The 22,218-nt window shown below is 41.8% G+C and overlaps 1 protein-coding gene across 1 annotated transcript in view; it reads left to right on the top strand.

The window, feature by feature from the left end:
* The first annotated feature begins 10,035 nt into the window (after nucleotides 1–10,035).
* Nucleotides 10,036–22,218, top strand: part of LOC140212522 (sodium/hydrogen exchanger 3-like) — a 163,781-nt gene continuing 151,598 nt past the window's right edge. Inside the window, exon 1 of the mRNA XM_072283440.1 lies at nucleotides 10,036–10,337. Coding sequence (XP_072139541.1) covers nucleotides 10,076–10,337 — 262 coding nt within the window. The 5' untranslated portion in view covers nucleotides 10,036–10,075. The remainder of the gene's footprint in view (nucleotides 10,338–22,218) is intronic.

Below are 22,218 nucleotides of genomic sequence, written 5' to 3'. Positions count from 1 at the left end.
GAAATGTTTGCCAACTAACCTCCAAGCTCAGCAAACAACCCTGCAATCAAGCAGCCAACCCAAGCTACCTATCTTCTATTTCCTTTCAAACTGGTATGACTGAGGTCCTTTTGAAGCAGGCGGGAACCTCTAACTACAGCAGTAAGAGATTGATAATCTTATCTCAGGGAAGATTCAACCAATTAGATAGCCCCTTATTCAAATAATGCAGCACCAGAGAAACTTCCAGAGCTTTCCAGAATGATACAAAGATCTGTAACCACTAGGGGACACATTGCTGCATATACATACTAAAATCACTGGAAGATATGATAATCAACAAAATGTATATCAGTAGTTATAAAACAAACTAGCAGGCATAAATTGTTTAACTGCAAAGAAACTAACAATTAAACTGTTTAATCTCATCCAGCAACCACTCTTTGATTCTAAATCACACATTTAGAATAATTAAATCTCAAAATTCTAAGGCAGAAAAACTTGTGGTGTCTACGTTAAGTATAAATTAATCAAAGACTACCTAAGTTATGGAAATAAACTTCATAATGTCCAGTAGTTCTTGCCTTGTTCAAAGTATTCTGATTGGTTAGTGATTTTCTGTGTCAGGCAGTGTGTCAGATGTTATGGGCATATTAACCACAGCACTTGTTGTCCTTGTTGAGTACCACTTTTGTTCGCTTGCCGTGGCTGGCATGTATTCATTCAATTTTGCCTTCTACCTTCACCTCCAAGTTAGTAATTAACAGCACTTGATAAGGACCTTTGCACCTTAGCTCCCAGTGGTTCCTTATGTGGTTTCTTAATCAGGACTCGCTCACCTGGATTCAGGATCTGTCCTCTTTCTATCGGATCACTCCAAACAGCAGAAACCTGTTGAGAAGCAGACAGGACAGTTTGAGTTAATTTCACACTATAGTTAACTAAACTGTCAGCCACAATGTGTATGCTAGTATCTCTGAGATCGAGAACTCCTGGCAGTGACAAAGTATACTCTGTTATCACCTCGGATGGACTTAGTTTATTTTCTTGTTTGGTGTGGCTCTGATGCTACACAAGTCCAGGGTATGCCTTCTTCATGATACTTAGTAAGCCATTGTTTGATGGTTCCATTCATTCATTCAACTTGTCTGGGTGATCTGGAAAATGGAAAGACCATTTAATGTTTATCAATTGACATAATTCCTGACAAGTCCTCCCAGTGAAATGTGTTCCTTGGTCAGTATCAATTCATCATCTAGGAATATAGTCCTTGATCAGAGTATTTGCTATGGCTCTCTTTGCTGGAATAGCTTCTACTCATCTTGAAAACTTGTCTACTATTACTAGAAGATCTGAGTATCCTTGACATTTTCACAAAGAAGTGTAGACCAATGGGGCAGGAGCACTTAACCATGGTAGCTTTTCTGCTGCTGCACGATTCATTTCCTGGCATGTAATGTATCTTTCAAGCGTTTGTTCAGCCTGTGCCCTGAACTTTGGATTTCACTACCATTGGGAGAATCTGTTGATTATCTCCTCTTCTCCAATGTGTCTTAGGGAGAGTATCTGCTGTGCCACATAAGGAAGCAACAAGTCTATGACTTGCGCCATGTCTCCATACTTAATCATGTTTAACTTCCCACCATTCTCCATCCAGAACTACTTTTCCTGGTTACAGCAATCTCTCAAATGTCTTGTATGTTTGTCTATGATACAAAGTTCAACTTTGTTTCCATAATTCCATTTATCAGGTTCACTACTTCTGGTCTTGGTACCTCTACTTTTTAAATTTCTTTTACCCTTCCATTCTGCCCTATTTGCAATTTTATCCGTGGACGCATTTTCACAGATTTCCATTGTAGTCATTTTGGAGTGGCTTTCACATTTTACTTCAGCAACTTCTGATGACAATTGTATGACTTGTACTAGTTGGCCATTCTTGATTGGGTTTCCTACTGCCTTAAGAAATCCACTTTGTTTCCGTAAGTTTCCAAATCACGAACAACTTATCGAGAGTCAGTGTAAATGTTAGCTGATCTTTGCCATCTTGCAGGCTTCAATCAGAGCTTTCAGTTCTGCCTGTTGTGTGTAGGTACCAGGAGACATTTGAATTCCTCATTCAATCTTTGAGGAGCCATCTGTGTATAAAATAAGATCTTTGGCAGAGTAATAACCAACAGGATGCCGTCAGTCTCCATGTTCTTGAGTTAAAATTGTCATTATGTGTTTCTTGTTGACATAGCGGGTAAAACAACATACAGCATAAAACTCTTGTTGAGGGGCAAGGTGGCGCTAGTGAACAACATGACCAATGGCGATATCCTGCTGACAGTTCATGAAACTACTTCTTTCAAATACTATTCCACTACTAAGCTGCATGTGATAGAACTTGTGAATTACATTTTGATGGTGTGTTTTCGGGATGATTGAGCAATCCGGCACTTTGCTGTCTCTGGCGATGTCTGGTGAAGTTTGGTACGTAATGTTCAGCTGGAGACCTGGAAGCCTGGAGAAGGGGCATGAGCCCATGATCAACTCCATTGTTTCTCCTACTGTAACATCGAGGACACAGGCCCATGTTTGATGCCATTGCTTCTCTCCAATTGAGGCATTGAGGACGCAAGCAGATGATCGACTCCATTGCTTCTCTCCGTTTGAGACAAGAGCGGAGGATGGGCAGGTGTTCACTCCATCTACCTGCGTTTGACCAGTCTTCCTCTCCATCTCACTACTTGCTGTCGGAGGAAAGCGCGGGAGTCTTGGGATCCACATTGCCAGGATTGATCTGCGAGGCTGTGGACTCACTTTGGGGGATTTTGTGGTTCATGTTGGATGTGTTCCTGGATTCTGGTTACTCTTTTTTGCTGTTTTTGAGTGGTTTGATGCGGACTGGGGCACTTTGGCAAAGAACGGCCCTGCGGTCTGCATTGGCTGGCAGTAATAACTGTCATGCATTGAGTTGTCTCAGTTCACCGGGAATCAGAACTGTAACATAGCAAATACATTTACTATATTTTTATATACTGTATATCAGGGGTCCCCAACCTTTTTCGCACCGTGGACCGGTTTCATATTGACAATATTCTTGCAGACTGGCCAACCAGTGGGGGGGGGGGGGGGCGCGCGGGTAGGGTTGTCAATGGACAAGAGTAGCAGGCAAATACGCTGGGTTTTCCCCGAGAAGGACTACAATGACCATGAAGCCTTGCGCGGGCACCAGTGCGCATGTATAACTTCAGCATGCGTGTACGATTTTTTTCTACAAATCGTTTTTGGCGATTCTGTTCGGGGGGGGTTGTTATTCACCACCGGCATATAGATGATAATTAGCTAATACACTCAATTTCGTTTCTAAAAGGGTTTATCTAACAAATTAAACACACAGCGCATATTTTCCTCGCATGAATATAGTGATAAGTCAATTATCAGGGGAGGACAGGGGAGCTTGAAGTAAATGTTGAATGAACTTCCAGTAGAAGTGGTAGAGGCAGGTTCGATATTATCATTTAAAGAAAAATTGGATAGGTATATGGACAGGAATGGAATGGAGGGTTATGGGCTGAGTGCAGGTCGGTGGGACTAGGTGAGAGTAGCGTTCAGCACGGACTAGAAGGGCAGAGATAGCCTGTTTCCATGCTGTAATTGTTATATAGTTATATAAGTCAATAGCATCATAACATTTTAAGTATCGTTTGGATATTAAACACGCAGCACATATTTTCCCCGTGTGAACATATAAAATCATTGCAACACACCAATATTGCTGAATCAGTGGGAGCCCTGGGATTGTTTTCCTGCAACAAGACGGTCCTATCGAAGGGTGACGAGAGACAGCGATACTCGAATGGGGTTCCTAATGTCCACTCTATTCTGCAATTTAGTTTTCGTTGCATTCATTGCAGAGATACGTTGGAAATGGAGGCAACGTTTTCAGTGCTTTCGTGGCTATCTCAGGACATTTAGCCTTGACTTTGATCCATAATGCCGGCAGAGATGTTATGTCGAACATACTTTTCAGCCCACCGTCATTTGCAAGATCTAGGAGTTGATCTTCTTCCCGCGCTGAAATGGATGACGCACGGGTAATGAACTCGCATGCGTAATGGCTCAACAGTGGGCGTGACAGGGAATGAGGAAAGGTGCAGCTGAGTCCTATCGCCAAATCATATCGTTTCCTCGCAGCCCGGTAGAGCATGCTCTGCGGCCCGGTGGTTGGGGACTGCTGCTGTATATCATGCAAACTTGTAGGATAGGCTCTGTATAAATAAGACTTATGCAACAAGTACACAAGAAATTCTGCAGATGATGGAAATCAAAAGCAACATACACAAAATGCTGGAGGAATTTAGCAGGTCAGGCAGCATGTATGGAAATGAACAAACAGTAGACGTTTTGGGCCAAAACCAATCTTCAGGACAAGGAAGGCAGAAGATGCCAGAATAAAAAGGTGGGGAAAGGGGTGGAGGCTAGCTGGAAGGTGATAGGTGATGCCAGGTGGGTGGGAAAGTTCAAAGGCTGGAGAAGAAGGGATCTGATAGGAGAAAGGGAAGGAGGAGGAGACCGAGTGGGAAGTTATAGGTAAGTGAGAAGAGGTAAAAGGTCAGAGTGGGATTAGAGGAAGGAGTGGGGAAATTAGTTTACCGGAAGGAGAAATTGATATTCATGCTAACAGGTTGAAGAGTACCCAAATGGAATATAACGTGTTGCTCCTCCACCTTGAGGCTGGCGTCATCTTAGCACAAGAGGAAGTCATGGACTGACATGTCAGAATGGGAATGGGAATTAAATTTTTTTCCCACCGAGAAGTTTCACTTTTGCCGGATGGAATACAGGTGCCATGGACTCGTGTGGCCCTGAAACAAGTCTTGAGGCCCATTGTGTCTGTACTGTACCATCAAGTAGCACTGTACTCATCGTGCTTTTTCTCTTGTACCCCCATTAACAATACCCTGCCTCCCACTACCATCACCTTATTTTCATGAATGGAAGCCCATGGGGTGATAGGTGAGGGCAAGAGGAACACTATCCCTGTTAAAACAATGGGAAGATGGGCTGAGCACAGATGTCCAGAAACTGGAGGCGATGCGAGTGAGGTCAGCATCAATGGTGGAGGATCGAAATCCTCTTTTTGGAAAAGGAAGGATATCTCTATGTTCTGGAAAGGAAAACCTTAACCTGGAAACAGATGCAGTAGAGATGAAGGAATTGAGAAAAGTGAATGGCATTTAAAACATCATCCAAAATCCAACTGCACATCCAACAAAGGTAACAAGAATGGTTCAAAGTTCATTTATTATCTAAGTATACAACTCTGGAACTCCTCTTCTCCAGATAGCCATGGAAACAAGAAAGAAAAGACAGTAGCATGATCATCATCTTCCAAATACCCCTCCCCCCCACAAAAAACAAATAAAAACGGAACAGGAAGATCAATCCCAAAACCCCCTCCCCATACATAGAAAATGAAAAACACAGAATATAAAAAACTTGAAGACTGAAAGTCCATAGTCCATGGCCCACAACAATATCTATATCCATATCCATATCCAAAATGCAGAAAACCTCGGTAACAACCCCCGGGCATAGCGCTATTCCATCCTGTCTCCCCTCTCCAGCAGCAGAGTGATCCCACTAGTGATTAAAAGGCAAATGGCCAGCGCTCACTTTCCGCATTCGCCTTGATGTTTCATTCTCCCTTATCGCTTTATTTGGTGAACAATGGAAGCTTTAATCACGGAAGTGGAGTCGAACATTGGCTCACACCCCCGCAGTCTCTTTACCACGAGGCCAGCCTATGCCTCCCGGAATCCTATTGGAGACTGCAGAGCACTGGATCGCCCAAGTGATCTCCAAACTATAAATCACAGGTTCCAGCAGTTCCAGAAACACATTCAAGATGGAAAAGACATAAAAGAAGTGAAATAAGTTGTTCTGTGTTCTTTGGGAGTATTGTCCACAGGCGCCATCTTGACCAGAAGATCAGAAGTCAACACATCATTCCCTGCACCTTCTGCCATCTTCAATGGGATCCTATCAACAAACACCTCCCACCCTTACACTCCGCTTTCTACAGGGATCCCTCTCCACTAATCTTCCTCTAAGCAGCAGAAGTGTGACATCTGCTCATTCCCCTCCTCCCTTACCTTCATTCAGAGCCCTAAATAGTCTTTCCATGTGAGACTATACTTTACCTGCAAATCTGTTGGGGTTGCCTACAGTATCCGGTGGTCTGACATAGCCTCCTCTGCATTGCTGAGGCTCAACTTAGGATGGGGGACCACTTTGTAGAGCACCTCTGCTCAATCTGCAAAAAGTGGAATTTCCCTGTGGCCAACCAATTTGATTCCTATCCCCATTTGTGTTCTGACATGTCTGCCCTTGCCTGCTCTTCTGCCATATAGAGGCCACCCTCAGGTTGGAGGAGCAACATCATATTCCATTTAGTTAGCCTTCAATCTGATGGCATGAATATTGATTTTTCCAAATTCCAGAAATATTTCTCCTCCCCTTCCCTTTTCTTATTTTCCCCACTCTGGCCCCTTGCCTCTCCTCACCTGTCTGTCAACTCATCCTGGCGCCCCAATTCCTTCCCTTTCTCCTATGGTCTATTCTCATCCCCTATCAAATTTCTTCTTCTCCAGCCCTTTGCCTTTTCCACCTATCATTGCCCAGCTTCTTACTTCATCCCCTCACCTACCCAGCTGGCTTCACCTATCACCTTCTTGCTTATCCTCCTTCCCTTTCCTACCTTCTTGTTTTGGCATCTTCCCCCTTCCTTTCCAGTCCTGATGAAGGGTTTTGGCCTGAAACATGGACTGTTTATTCATTTGCATAGATGCTGCCTGCCCTGCTGAGTTTCTCCAGCATTTTATATGTATTGCTCTGGATTTCCAGCATCCGCAGAATCTCTTATGTTCTACACTCCATTCTCAGCTTGGAAATTTCTTCTCTATTAAAGTCAGGGCCACACTCTATTGAGTGGAATATTAATGCTGCAGGTGAATACTTGACATTGTCCATGTTCTGCAAATATTCTACCTTTGGCATTATTAAAACTTTTTAAATATTTGTTTAATTAACTAAGATGTAGTTTGGATCACCTGAGGGTGCGAAAAGCGCCATGGAAATATAAATACTTGTCTACCATCCAATCTTTTAATCATTTAAAGCATTGTTGTTAGATTTGTGATGTATTTTAAAATTGTGGTCTGAGATCCACTTTCATCTACACAAGCTAATTTTCTTCTAATTTGTACTTTCCAACAAAATTAGAACTTAATTAAATAAAGTCTACTTATGAATATCAATTATCACCTCTGGTAGATTTCATCCTCTGTAACAATAAATCATGCTCTCTTTCTCTCCCTCCCTTATGCTGATCCCTTCACTTCAGAAAACAATGTCCTAGGAGGCCATCCAATTGTCACGGGTTGTAGGAAACTTTGTCTTTCTTCAGATGTTCTTGAATCAGTACAAAACATCAATTATTTTACTTGAAGCCTTCTGTGATTAGTGGGCATCAAATAGACATTTAATTGATCACTATTTGTCACATTCTGTATGATTTCGATATTATTTATGTTCCTCTCAAAAAAGTATACTAATGAGTGATCTGTGTATACTTGTGTGTTGGAAACACTTCAAAAACAAGTCAGCCTTTCAGTCACTTCGTTTCTCTTCACAAAACTCATTGCCACCCTCAAGATACATGAGATATTCTTTATTAAGAGGCATTCAGGATACTTGTCTTTATTGAGTAAGAGCCCAGAGATCATGCTGAAGCGATATAAAACACAAACACAACTTCGGTTATCACAATGTGGGAACTCTGCAAGAAATAAGGTTCAGTGGAAACTTACACAAATAGTCCCAAGGTTGGAAGAGTTCAATTATGAGGAAATAATGATAGGCTGGGTTGTTTTGATTGGAACAATAATTGAGGGGATAATTAATTGAGGGGTAAAAAATTATGAAAAGTTTAGATAGGGATAGGAGGGACCTAATTAAATTTATAACAGAGATGAAAATCAAGCAAAACAGGACGGCAATGATACATGGGTATGAAAGTGGCTAACACTACATTCTTGATTTGACTGTATTGATAAATACTGTAACTACATGATTACAGTAACTACAGTAAGGAATTTATTACTTCTATTTATTGCTCATGTGTCAGAAAGGTTTGTCACTTGCAGAAATAGATACATTAATTGGAAGAAGAAATGAGAAGATTTAATTTAGTTGAGTTCTATAACTCAATTCCTGGAAAGGTGAAACCTTTATCATACTGTATTTTTAAAACACCTGGAACATGTAAGTAGCTGTACCTTACATGGATAGACTGAGATAAGAAAATCTGCATCTTCTGGAAATCTAAGGAACACAAACCAAATGGTGGAGGAACTCAGCAGGCAGCATCTAAGGAAAAGAGTAAACAATCAACGTTTTGGGCCAAGACCCTTCACCAGGACTCTGATAGACTGAGACCTGGCATATGGAAGTAATTTAAAGCAATTTCTTTTTTTGATTCTCTTCTGTGGTTTTCTTAGGTTTTCTATGTTTCATTCAAAAGAAGACCATGAAACTCCTGTCAGGACAGTATAATTTATAATTCTCATTTTAATATATGGTGTGAAAATGATTCAAATCAACTCTTGCTGACAGATCAGGGACGTGTTTTTTGGAAACTCACTATCATTCCCTGGCTGATTAATAGGTGGGTCTTTAAAAAGAGGAACGTTAATGACCTTAAGGTATGATAGCACCTTGGTTAACTGACTTGACTACCATCCAAAACTCTGGGCTAATGATTTGGAAAATGTGAAATTGAATCCTACTGAAACAGCTGGGAAATTTGATTCATTAAACTATAGAATAAAAATCAGTATTTATGTTAGTCAAGTTTCGTAACAGGCTGTCTGGTTCACTAAAATCCATCAGGAAATGCAAGTTACCATTCTTCCCTTGTCTGACGTCTATAATTCTTGACAACCCTGTGAAGTTATCAAGCAAGTCAATCAATTAAAGGATAATTAGACATAGGCAATAAATGCTAGTTTTGTGGGATGTTCACATCCTTAGTTAAATAAACAGAAGCCTATCACAGCTGAGCTGAGCTGAGCCCTGCCCATGCTTAGTTCCCACACCTCCTGTTCATCAGAAATCAGTTGACGTCAATTCTAAACATAAAGGTTGGATAGGTTTCTCCCAGTTTCCCAGTACCAAGGATTTGAAGCCACTTGAAACATCCATACAGTCATTTAGCTATGTTGTCATTAAAATATAATCAGCCTAAAAATGACACGTTTTATAAATTAGGGTCAGTAATGAAAGGTTTCGTCAGGGACGCTTTTCGGGGGGGGGGACATCAAAAGGCTAGAGAGGGACAAAATTCCAGAGTTTGGAATGTAATGTAACAACACACACAGGTGATCAGACCAGACAACATGTGAGCGATCTCTATGAATCGATGGATACGAGTAGAGCAAGTTTATCTCTTACCGGATTCCTCTTTTCCCCCCATTCTGACTTCTGTGCTTCATTTCCTAAATATTTCCGTTCCGGTGTTCACGTTGCCCATGATTTTCAAGGTTATTCCTTTCTCGCGAATATGTCTTTAATAGGTTAACACTTTTGTGCTCGATGTTACGGATGAGTTACCGAAATTTATGGCATGGTTGGAATTAGACGTGCGGCAGACTAAATATTTGAAGAGTTCTTCTCCTGAAGGCAATGCCCTTTTTAAGTTAAAAGTATCCAAGAACAAAAAAAAATGTGACGAGAGATAAGCGCAGGAGCGGTTTACAAACGCACTTTAGGATGCCCACACTGCTAACAGCATGTGGAACGATGAGTTTAATTATACATTATTTGACATACAGGACGAAGTGCGAAAATGCAAGCCACCCCCTTTTCTTTGCCTCCGCCTCGTCCCCTGGTGTTTCAGTTGATTTGCAAATTGACTCCCCCCTCCGCCCCCCAACGTTTAATTGGCCGAGTTTATAAATAGAGCGGCTGGGAGGTCTGATTCGAGTATTCGGAACCGGTTTCACTCAGGATCTGTTTAAAGGCAGACGCGCACACATTAGGGAAGGAGATGGGGAGAGGCGGGAGCGAGTTTGCGACCAGGTGTGCCTTGCTGACGGCTCTTGGGCTGTTGCTTTGCTACCCGGTGGCTTGCAGCTTGGGAGAGGAAGCGCATCCCCCGAGCGAAGACGAGTCTCCCGGAGAGTTTCACGGAGGTAACGAGACGAACGGGCACCAGCCTGGCTTTCATATCGTCTCCTTCCATTGGGAACATGTCCAAGCTCCTTACATCATAGCAGTATGGATTCTGGTGGCCAGTTTGGGGAAGATAGGTGAGTGATGGAATCTTGTCTATGGATGTGTTACGGAGTTTTTTATTACTAACTGGGCTACGTTGTAATGAAAAATGCACATTCTTTCTTAACGTTAATCCCTCGATAAGTCTCGCCTTCCAACCTTGTTGAGTGAGGATGCCCACTGTGGGAAGTCATTGTAATGCTAGATCACAGAATTTGTTTCCGACGGAGCAAATTGTGGCGTGAAGATGCATTAGGGTTGCTATTGTACATAGACATATAACATAACAGAAGTTAAGTGGCGTTAATTGTCTGCAAGTTAATTTGTTAAATCCAGGCTGCCTGTCACTTTAAAAAGTTGACCTACTCTACAATGGCTCTTGGTATCATTAGAAGCTTAGAACGAGTTGAAGGGCGTGTATGTCGAGGTGATAATTTTAAACAGGGGGCCAACGTTAACCATTATATAAAAAACTATTTGACGTGCTGAAATATTTATTTATAAATAACTGTTTTGTTTCTTATCAGACCACAGCATTCTGGGGCGCTTTACATGCACGTTTCCTTACAAATAGAGCTAATTAAAAGCCATTTGCAACTTGTCTGGTTGTCCGCTTCAGGCAATATAAGTTGTTGACCAAAACAGCTGGCAGGAAGAGAGTCCACCCTGGTTCAGTGTCCTTCCTGAACCGGACGTTCAGAAATGCCAGTGACTAGTCACTTGTACCAATTCCTCATCACCCTGGGACATAGCAACTGACCTTGGGGATACATGCAAGAATATTTCGAAGTATGAGAACAACACGAAGAACACATTTTTTTAGTTTTCTTGTTACTGACAATTTACCTCACAAAATGCATAGAAAGGGGCTTACCACACACTTTTAGTATCTTGTCTCCTTGTTGGTAGGGCGGGAAGTCTCATGGCTCTCCAGTCAGTCCGGACATCTTTCCGGAAACATGAATTTGCTCTCAGATAAATTTTGTGTTGTCGGGTTTAGATTGTTCCTATCTTTCGGCTACGTAACATCTAACAGTTGCGGCATAATGGTGCGGATCCCGGCTTCAGCAGCCCGGGTTCAATTCTGACTTATGGTGCTGCTTGTGTGGACATGGTACACACGGGGCGGGGGGGGGGGGGGGGGGGGAAACAGGTGCTTGAAATCTAAAACAATAACAGAAAATGCTGGATTTACTCGGCAGGTCAGGTCGCACGCAATCTGTGGGGAAAAAAATCAGGTCGGAGGCCATTGCACACCACATTTTCAGTTCGTTGATGCCGTTTACCTTCCCATCGATGTGGCCCAACACTTTCAGCATTTTCTGGTTCTGGTCTAGAGTTCGTTTTTCCTTTTAACCTTATGGGTTTCCTTCGGGCGCTATTGTTTTCCTCCAACATTCCGAAGGACGGCCCAGCTGGTTAATTGTGTACTGTAACTGAGTAGTAGAACCCAGGAGGCATTACTGTGTATATGGGGGACCATATATTAGACGGACATTTTGTTGGGGGCGGGGGGTGATGCCGCTCTGTGAACTTGAACTGAAATGGACGTCTCCCTTGTCAATGGAGCAAATTATCCATCAGGACATCTAGTGTCAGCAATATTCCACATGAAATAACAAACTAGCCTCCTGTTGTTCTGGTTTTGTGCTAAAACAGGTCTATGGCAGACATAGACTCCCTGGTCCTAGCTCCGGAGCATCTGGACAGTAAAGACATCTACCTTAGACTATTGTTTATTGACTACAGCTCTTCATCATATTCCTACACCTGGGATTCAACACCTCCCTTTACAACTGGAGGAAGATGGCCCTCACCTGACCTGCATTCTCTACAAAGGCTGAATTTAGTCTGAATACAAGAGTCAGATTCTTAGTCCATTGCTACATGTAGCGTGTGCTTTATGGCCAGGCAGCCCAAATTGAAAGAACCCTGTGCTCATGCATTCTCAGTGCCAAAGTGTGTGTTTGCAGTTGGCCTGGCCTCTGTCCCTTGAAGTGTAAAAGAGCTAAGTACTGATGAACCATTTTCCAGTCCTTATCTGTTTTACTTGCTTTGTAACTGAGACTGAGATATTAATATATGAACTCATAAATAAGTGAACTGGTTTGGGATGCATGTTGTTTTGGTCAGTTGTTGGATCCTGGGCCTGGTATTTTTCAAGTTGGGTTGCATATTGGTACTGTATCCTAAACAACTGAGAGCTAGGACCAAGTTTTTGGTAGGTTGGTTTATTACTGTTAAGTGTACCAAGGTACAGTGAAAGACTTGCCTTGCATATTGTTCATACAGATTAATTCATTACAACTCTGCATTTAAAGACAGGTGGGTTAGTAAGTCTGGAGGGTTGCCGAAGGTTACAGCAGGACATTGATAGGATCCAGAACTGGGCTGAGAAGTGGCAGATGGAGTTCAACCCAGATAAGTGTGAAGTGTTTCATTTTGGTAGATCATATTTGAAGACAGAATATAATATTAATGGTAAGACTCTTGGCAGTGTAGAGGATCAGCGAGATCTTGGAGTCCATGTCCATAGAACACTCAAAGCTTCTGTGCAGGCTGACAGTGTTGTTGAGAAGGCGCATGGTGTGTTGGCCTCCATCAACCATGGGATTGTGTTCAAGAGCTGTATGGTAAAGTTACAGCTATATACGACTTTAGATGCCGCTTGAAGTACTGTGTTCAGTTCTGGTCACATCATTGCAGGAAGGGTGTGGATGCTATAGAGAGTGCAGAGGAGATTTACGAGGATGTTGCCTGGATTTGAGGTTGAGAATAGGTTGAGTGAACTTGGCCTTTGCTCAGAGCGACGCAGGATGAGGGATTAACTGATAGAGGTGTATAATATGATGAAAGGCATTAATCATATGGATAGCCAGAGGCTTTTTCCCATGTCTGACATGGCTAACATGAGGAAGCATAGTTTAAAGATTCTTGGACATAGGTACAAGGGGAATGTCGGAGGTAAGTTTTTCACACACACAGTGGTGGGTGTGTGGAATGCACTGCCAGTGAAGCTGGTAGAGGCAGATACAATAGGGTCTTCTAAGAGACTCCTAGATAGGTACATGGAACTTGGAAAAATAGAGGGCTACGCGGTCGGGAAATTCTAGGCAGCCTCTTGAGTAGGTTACATGGTCGGCACAACATTGTGGGCTGAAGGGCCTGTAATGTGCTGAGGATTTTCTATGAAATAGTACAAGGTAAAATAATAACATTGCAGAATAAAGTATGGGTAGACAACAAATTGCAAGGTCATAATGAAGTAGATTGTTAAGGAATGTGCTGTCATCAGCGATGCTGCCTGACATAATTTTGTATCCCACTGTAGCATGTAAGCCCAGCACATAAATGACAGCTGGTCTGCAACTCAATTTTGGACAAGTATAGTCTCTTGGCATCCCTCATAGCTTTACAGAGGTCATAATTTTGAGTTCTTTTTGAGATCTTGGTCACCTGACCCAAAGTTACAATCCTAGATTTTAGTAAGTAGTGGACTTCCTGGTTCATCTATGGTTTTCAGTTTGGGGACATTTGGATTGTCCTCAGTGCACATGCTGCTAAAGCCGATGATGATGGCAACATACTCATTTAGACTGGCTGCTGAGACTTTGAATGACCCCTGACTCAGCAGTCAGATAGAAGCTCACCTAGTTTCCCAGACCAGCACTAACCTATTCTGGATCTTCATATTTCAGCTTCTGTTTGTATGCAGGGAGAAGGAAGCACAGCCTGATGGTTTGATTTGTCAAAGTTTGGGTGGGGTGTGGCTCAATAAGTATCTTCGGTTGTGTAGCAATGTTCAAGGGTTTTTAATCCCCTGGTTGGACAGGATATGTACTGGTAGTAACACACTTTTAAAGTTGGTCAGATTGAAGTCACCGGCAGTGGCGAAGAGGCTATCCCATTTCAAGGCTATTGACCACAGATATCGTTTATTGAGTGCAGGCTTCATGTCCACTAGGCTTGATTGCAGATTGCCATCAAGGTAGCTGAATTGGCCTCCTGTGGCAGGTAGTATGAGTGATGACTTTATCTTATTATCTTAAATGGTGGCTGCAGATGTTGGAATCTTGAGCAAAAATAGTTCCTCTGCTGGATTAACTCAGCTGGTTGAGCAACACCTGGGTCCTGACGCAGAGTTTTGATGCAAAAGTGTCAACAATTTCTTCACCCAACATCCCACCCTCACCCAATAGATACTGCTAACCTGCTGAGTTCCTCCTGCAGATTGTTTGTTGCTCTTTTATCTTAAATGTTTCTAAGAAGTCCAAAAGCTTGTTTACTTGGCCAAGATTCTTCACCTAAAAAAGAAAGTATGAAATGTATTGTCTATTGTTTTCTTATTATTGGTTGAAGGCCATTGTCAAGGAAATTGCCTATACACTCTCAACGAAACAAGAAAAAGAGGAGAAATTGCGAGAAAGACTAGAAGTCTGAGTAAAGAAGCTAAATTTGGACAGCTGGAAGGTTGGAAAATAAACACGTGAAGTACTTGGAACTGAATGTGATTTTATCATTTTGGTGCTTGGGTATGAGCATGCTCAGGTATTGACTTGGTAAGTTATGTTTGCTGAGGAACTGAGACCGAAGGAAGTTGTAAAGGTTAGAACCTATCTGATACAGTTTAATAAATAACGAGTCAGGTAGGAGGTGAGGGGAAGATTGCCAAGAGTAAAGCTTTGCAGAATATGAGAGGCTGCAACATAGCATTACAGAGAAAAGGCACTGGAAGAGGTCTTATGACAAACAAGAGAAAATCTGCAGATGCTGGAAGTTCAAGCAACACACACAAAAATGCTGGAGGAACTCAGAAGGCCAGGCAGCATTTATAGAGAAGATTATAGGCAATGTTTTGGGCCGAACCACTTCATCGGGACTTGGGGGGGAAAAAAGGTGAGTCAGAGGAAGAAAGTCTTATGGGTGGGATAAAGGCTGGGAAAGAAATCTTGTGGCTGGGATAAAGGCTGAAAAGGAATAGAGTCATACAGTCATGGAGAAGTACAGCACAGAAACAGGACCTTTGGCTTTTCTAGTCCATTTAAACTCCCTACTTCCAATGGCCTGCACCTGGATCATAGCATTCCATATCCCTACTAATCGTGTACCTGTCCAAATTTCTCTTGAAATGATGAAATTGAGTTCACGTGGATAACTTGTGTTGGCAGCTCATTCCATACTGTTACAGCCCGCTGAGTGAAAAAGTTCCCCCCTCGTGTTCCCCTTCAACTTTTCACCTTTCACCATAAACCTATGACCTCTGGTTGTAATCTCACCCAACTTCAGTGGAAAACGTTTGCTTGCATTTACCCTATCTCCCCCATAATTTTGTATACCTCTATCAAATCTCCTCCCAATCTTCTATGTTTTAAAGAATACAGTCCTAACCTATTCAATCTTTCCTTGTAAATCAGATACTCCATACCTGGCAACATCCTTGCAAATTTGTTCTGCATTCTTTCAACCTTTTTTACATCTTTCCTATAGGTGGGTGACCAAAACGGCACACAATACTCCAAATTAGGCCCCACCATTGTCTTGTACAACTTCAAATTAATATACCATCTTTTGTACTCAGTACATTGATTTATGAAGGCCAATGTGCCAAATGCTTTCTTTACAAACCCATCTACTGTACCTGTGATGCCACTTTCAACAAATTATTCCCAGATCCCTTTGTTCTACCACACTCATCAGTGTCCTACAGTTCGCTGTGTAAGACTTACCCTGGTTGGTCCTACCAAAGTGCAAAACCTTGCACTTTATTAAATTTCACACATAAAAGTTGCTGGTGAACGTAGCAGGCCAGGCAGCATCTCTAGGAAGAGGTGCAGTCGACGTTTCAGAAGGATCTCGGCCTGAAACGTCGACTGCACCTCTTCCTAGAGATGCTGCCTGGCCTGCTGCGTTCACCAGCAACTTTTATGTGTGTTGTTTGAATTTCCAGCATCTGCAGAATTCCTGTTGTTTTTATTAAATTTCACCTGACATGTTTCAGCCCATTTTTCCAGCTGATGCAGATTCCTCATCCTTATTATCCACTACACCCCCAATCATGGTGTCATCCACAAATTTGCTGATCCAGTTAACCATATTATTGTCCAGTTCATTGATATAGATGACAAACAACAAAGGACCCAACATCGATCCCTGCGGCACACCACTAGTCACAGGCCTCCAGACAAAGAGGCAATACTCTACTACCACTCTCTGGCTTCTCCCACAAAGCCAATGTCTTATCCAATTTACTACCTCATCCTGAAAGCCGAGCAACTGAACCTTTTTGACCAGCCTCCCATGCGGGACATTGTCAAATGCCCATGTAGACAACATCCACTGCCTTGCCTTCATTCACTATCCTGGTAACGCCCTACTACGCACAAAGCCATACTGACTATCCTTAATCAGTCCATGTTTATCCAAATATATTCTTAGAATACCTTCCAATAACTTTCCCACAACTGATGTCAGGCTCACCAGCCTATAATTCTCTGGTTTCTGTTCAGAGCCTTTTTTAAACAGTGGAACAACATTGGTTATCCTCCAATCTTTGGGTACCTCTTCTGTCGCTAAGGATGTTTTAAATATCTCCGCTAGGGCCTCAGCAATTTCTGCACTTCCTGGGTCTCAAGCAAGTGGGGTGTCAAGGAACACCTTGTCAGATCTGGGGACTTGCCCACCCTGATTTACCTCGGTATCAAACACCTCTTCTGTAATCTGTACAGGGTCCATGAAGTTGATGCCGCTTTGCCTCACTTCTATAGACTGTATCTGTCTCCAGCACAAAGGATGCTTTAAAGATCTCCCTCATCTGTTTCAGCTCCACACATGGATTACCTTTCTGGTCTTCCAGAGGACCAACTTTCTCCCTAGCAAAATTTTGTCCCTGTCATAGAATGAAAGCAAAGAATGTTGGAAATTCTCACTAGGTCAGGCAGCGTTTCTGGAAAGAGAAATTAGCTTTGGATTGAAGGTTTTTTGTCAGGTCAAAGATCTGCGATACTAGTTCTGTACTCCTTCCACAGATGCTGTCTGACCTGTGTATTTTTCCAGTATTTTCCTTTCTTTTGTTTTCCAGCAGTATTAAGTTTCATTGAAAGGGGTCAGACAGTACAAGGTAGTGGAGAATCGTGTATGGTCAGAAGTCCAAACTATGCATTGGGGTTGACTGAGCTGCTGTACTGTGGTTGCTGCTGTGAAGTGTATAACCAGCTTTTGGTTTGGGCCACTGCAGAGCTGTGAAGTAGGACACTTGGGGTCTGTGAGTAGTCAATTATTGTGATTCAAACAGGAAACAACTGTGTTCTCTATTTGTGTCATAGTGTTTTTATATATGCTGCACGCTTGCTTCTGTACTATTTATTCAGGACCCATCTCTAAATTTTATGGACTCTTGTCAACATAGCAGATCACTTTGGGACAAATGTTCATGGTAATATCCAGTGTGGAATCTGATTTTCCTTGGGACTACAATCTAGTCACACAGTAGAGATAAAGTGGCTGAGGGAGAGCCTGAAGGTACTTGCTGCAGTGCTCTTCTGTATTTGGTTCAACTTCATTTCTGGCTTTTTCATGGGAACAACCTAGATAATTGACCTCAATTGCAAGGAGGTCAATGGATAAAATAATATAGGAAAGGTTTCAAAAAAGGTTTAGCTTGAGAGAGCAGCAAGCAAAAATAGCTGTGCTTTAGAAAAATAAGTAAAAATAACTTAATGTAAGTAAAATCATTCTCCTTAATCATGTATTGTGTTGAATGAAGGGAAAATGAACTATTTTGGATTTTCAATGATTCATGTGCTTGTATTTGGAAAGGATTCAACTCAAGGTATTAATTTTTAAAAAAAAATCTTCTTCAACCTCTTGCCCAGCCAAACACTTTTGATGGTGAAATTGATAACCTAATTTGGATCTGAACCACTTAGTTAAGAACGGTTCCAATGATGCTCCTCAGACAAGAATGAATCACCTGATATCAATTGGTGTGGTATAAGGACATATTCTTTGTATCACTGCAGTGAGGGCAGATCAATTTAGCCAAAGTTCTTGTTCACAACTGATGGCTGAATTTAAGGTGGAAAAAAATCATATGGAGACCTTACAAAGAGATTAAGATTAGGTTAATGTTTCTTCACTCAACTACCATCCAAATCCCCGTCCCACCACTCTCATATGATGGAGCTAGTAACAGGAGTCTGAAGTTAAGAGTAGAAACAAGAATGTCATCTCAGGGTGTGCACCTCCATATGTATGCATGCACGATGGTTTGGAGGAGAGGGAAACTGGAAGAGAGGGGAAGGAGAGGCTGAGAACAAGCTTAAAATGTCATCTGTATTATAACTCAGAAACCCAGTCCAGCACCTTATCCCAATAATAGACTGGATCTGGGGTTGAGAGGGTGAACAGCTTTAAGTTCCTCGGCATAAACATCACCGAGGATCTCACGTGATCTGTACATACTGGCTGTGTGGTGAAAAAAGCACAACAGTGCCTCTTTCACCTCAGACTATTGAAGTTTGGTGTGGGCCCCCAAATCCTAAGAACTTTCCACAGGGGCACAATTGAGAGCATCCTGATTGGCTGCATCACTGCCTAGTATATGGGAACTGTACTTCCCTCAATTGCAGGACTCTGCAGAGAGTGGTGCAGACAGCCCATCGCATCTGTAGATGTGAACTTCCCACTATTCAGGACATTTACAAAGTCAGGTGTGTAAAAGGGCCCGAAGGGTCATTGAGGACCCGAGTCACCTCAACCACAACCTGTTCCAGCGTCTACCATCTGGGAAATGGTACCACAGCATAAAAGCCAGGACCAACAAGTTCTGGGATAGCTTCTTCTACCAGATCATCAGACTGCTTAACTCGTGTTGACATAACTGTATTTCTATGTTATATTGATTATTCTGTTGTACATACTATTTATTATAATTTAAGATAAATTGCACATTAGATGGAGATGTAATGTAGAGCTTTTTACTTATGTATATGAAGGATGTAAACAATAAATTCAGTTCAATTCGATCTGCTGGAGGTCTCTGCCAGAAACATCAACTGTTTACTCTTTTGCATAGATGCAGCTTGGCTTGCTGAGATACCCCAGCATTTTGTGTGTACTGCTTTGATTTCCAGCATCTGCAGATCGTGATTATCCCATTGATATGTAGGTTTACTTTTCTGGGAATGCTCCAAGCTCTTTTGCAGATTTGGGTCGTCTTATATTTTATGTAAATGGCCAATTGTTGATGCATTTCCCAAGTTCTGTATATACATGACTTGGTAATATTTAATGTAATACCTTTCCAACCATGTTGAACTCAGTGATATATTGGCACTCCTTTTGGCTGTGATGTTAAACTGTCTGTTTTAGTTGAAAGAAAGTAATCCCAGGGACTACTTGAAGAATTACACAGCAGCTCTGATTTGTCCAATAGTTAACGTTACAGAGAAGTTGGATAAAGGTACATCCAATAGCTTCTAGGTGGACTTCTGAGTGAACATTGATAGCATGTCTGTTACAGACTTCAAAAGTAAAAGATTATAATATAAAAAATTTCAAATGTCCTGCAGATCTGAAAAAGTAAGGATGAGTGTAAACGTTTCATATAGCTTCCATTCATTTGTGTGCATGTTCTTATCTTTTATTAAAAAATATATCCGTTGTTCCAAAATTAAAAAATAAATAGCTGAAACTTAATTGAGGACATTTTTGGTGATTATTGTTCCTGACTTACTATCAAGATAACCCTAAAAAGAGGCAAGAACATTGGACAATATAACATTCTACAGACTTCAATAGGATGAATTGCCACTTGGTTTATTTGAGGTGTGGCAGCAAACACTTGCAAAACTTTTTGTAATGTAGTGGTCGTGACTTGTACGTCATAGTGAAAAGGAAACAAAAACTGACATAAGGTATTGTTTAAGAAAGCCAACAATGCAGAGGAGCATGCAAGCAATGAAGGAAGTAAATGGTAAATGTATGCTCAGTTGCCACTTTATTAGATACCTCCCGTACTTAATAAAGAGGCCACTGTGTGTATGATCATGGCCTTCTGCTGTAGCCCATCCACTTCAAGGTTCGATGTTTTGTGCATTCAGATATGCTGCTTCTGCACACCACTGTTGTAAAGTGTGTTTGAGTTGCTGTCAGCTTCAGTCAGTCTGGCCATTCTCCTCTGACCTCTCACATTAACAAGATGTTTTCACTCACAGAATTGTCACTGAAAGGGTGTTATTTTTGTTTTTGCACCATTATCTGTAAACTGTAGAGACTGCTGTGCATGAAAATCTGAGGAGATCAGCAACTTTGAGATGATCAAATTGTCTCGTCTGGCGGCAACAGTCATTCCACGATCCAAAGTCATTTGGATCACATTTCTTCCCAAATTTGATGTTTGGTTTGAACGACAACTGAACCTCTTTACCATGTCTGCATTGAGTTGCTGAGACATGACTGGCTGAATAGATATTTGTGTTAACAAGCAGGTGTATGTAATAACTTGGCCATTGAGTGCATGTATCAAGTAGGGTGCCTGCCCCTCAATTCAATGTGATTACCACTGACCATATTGATCAAATATGATCGTCCCTTATCCTCATTCAGAAAATCTACCTCCTCTTTAAATACTTCCAGTATTCTAGCTCCATAACGCTCAGGCAGAGAATTCTGACGGTTCGCCGCTCCATGTGTCTGAGAAGAAACTCCTATGCACCTCAATTTTAAATGACTGGTTCCTTCGTAGCTTCTTTCTCTTGTTCAGGACTTTCCCACTTCTGCAATCATCTCACCATCTACCTTGTTTCCTTAGGATCTTTATCATTTTGTTAAGATCACTCTTCATACTTCTAAATTCCAAAGAATACAGGTCCAACATTTCTAGCCATTCTTGTCACAAAGCCATAAATGCTAAAACAGGCGCTTTGGCCAATCAATTTTGTACTGACCATTGTCCCCATACTAATCCCATTTTATTCTCCTCATATTTTTCCCAATCCTCTGCAAGTTCTGTTACTCAAACACTAGGTGCGTTTCGTTGTGGCCAGTTAACCTACTGACCCGCACATTGTTGGGAGGTGGGAAGAGATCTGAGCACCTGGGGAAACCCAGAATTACAAGGCAAATATGCACCTGGACCAGAGATTCAGGATTTTACTGGAGCTGAGGCATCCCAGGAATTAGCCTGGTGAATTTCATCTGGACTAACTCCAATGTCAGTATATCCTTTTAGATAAGGGGACTAAAGCTTATACAATATTTCAGGTGTGGTCTGAGCAACACCTGTCTATTGTAATATACTCTATTTTTAAACTGAACCCAGTTGCAATAAGGTCAATATGTCTTTTACCTTCCCAAGTATATGCTGCGTGTACACCCTAGCTTTTTGTGATTCATGCACAAGAACTCCAAAATCTCTCTGCTCATTTGCAGATTTTTTTCCAATTTGGGTTATAAATCTACCTTTTGATTTCTCCTTGCACCTTCTATATGCCAAGTTTTTGCTGTTTGCACAACCTTTCTATATTTAGTTGCATAATCCGAATATCCTCATTGCAGCCTGCTCTACTCACCTATTTCCATGGCGTCAGTATACTTGAATACCTGTTGATACCTAGTTTGTGAGGACAATGCTGAGATATGGCAGGGTAAGATGGAAAGGGACAAATTACGTTTTTGAAGTCTGGAAAGGAATCCTTTCTGTGGGAGGGATGAATGAGGCACAGATGTTGTGTCGTGGAATTGTAGAGAGAAGGGCTGTTAGTCCAGGCAAATATGCATTTTAGATTGGTACTGGAGTATTTTCTTACACCAAAAAGAGGCAAAATTCACTGGAATCGTCTGAGAAACACTCGATATGCAGAGTGTGAGTGTTTCCATTTATTGCCAGATTCTGAGACTATTGATGGAGGTAATTAG

The sequence above is a fragment of the Mobula birostris genome, chromosome 19 (genome assembly GCF_030028105.1).
Source record: "Mobula birostris isolate sMobBir1 chromosome 19, sMobBir1.hap1, whole genome shotgun sequence".
Classification (NCBI taxonomy): Eukaryota; Metazoa; Chordata; class Chondrichthyes; order Myliobatiformes; family Myliobatidae; genus Mobula; species Mobula birostris.
This window is presented reverse-complemented; position numbering and strand designations above follow the sequence as displayed.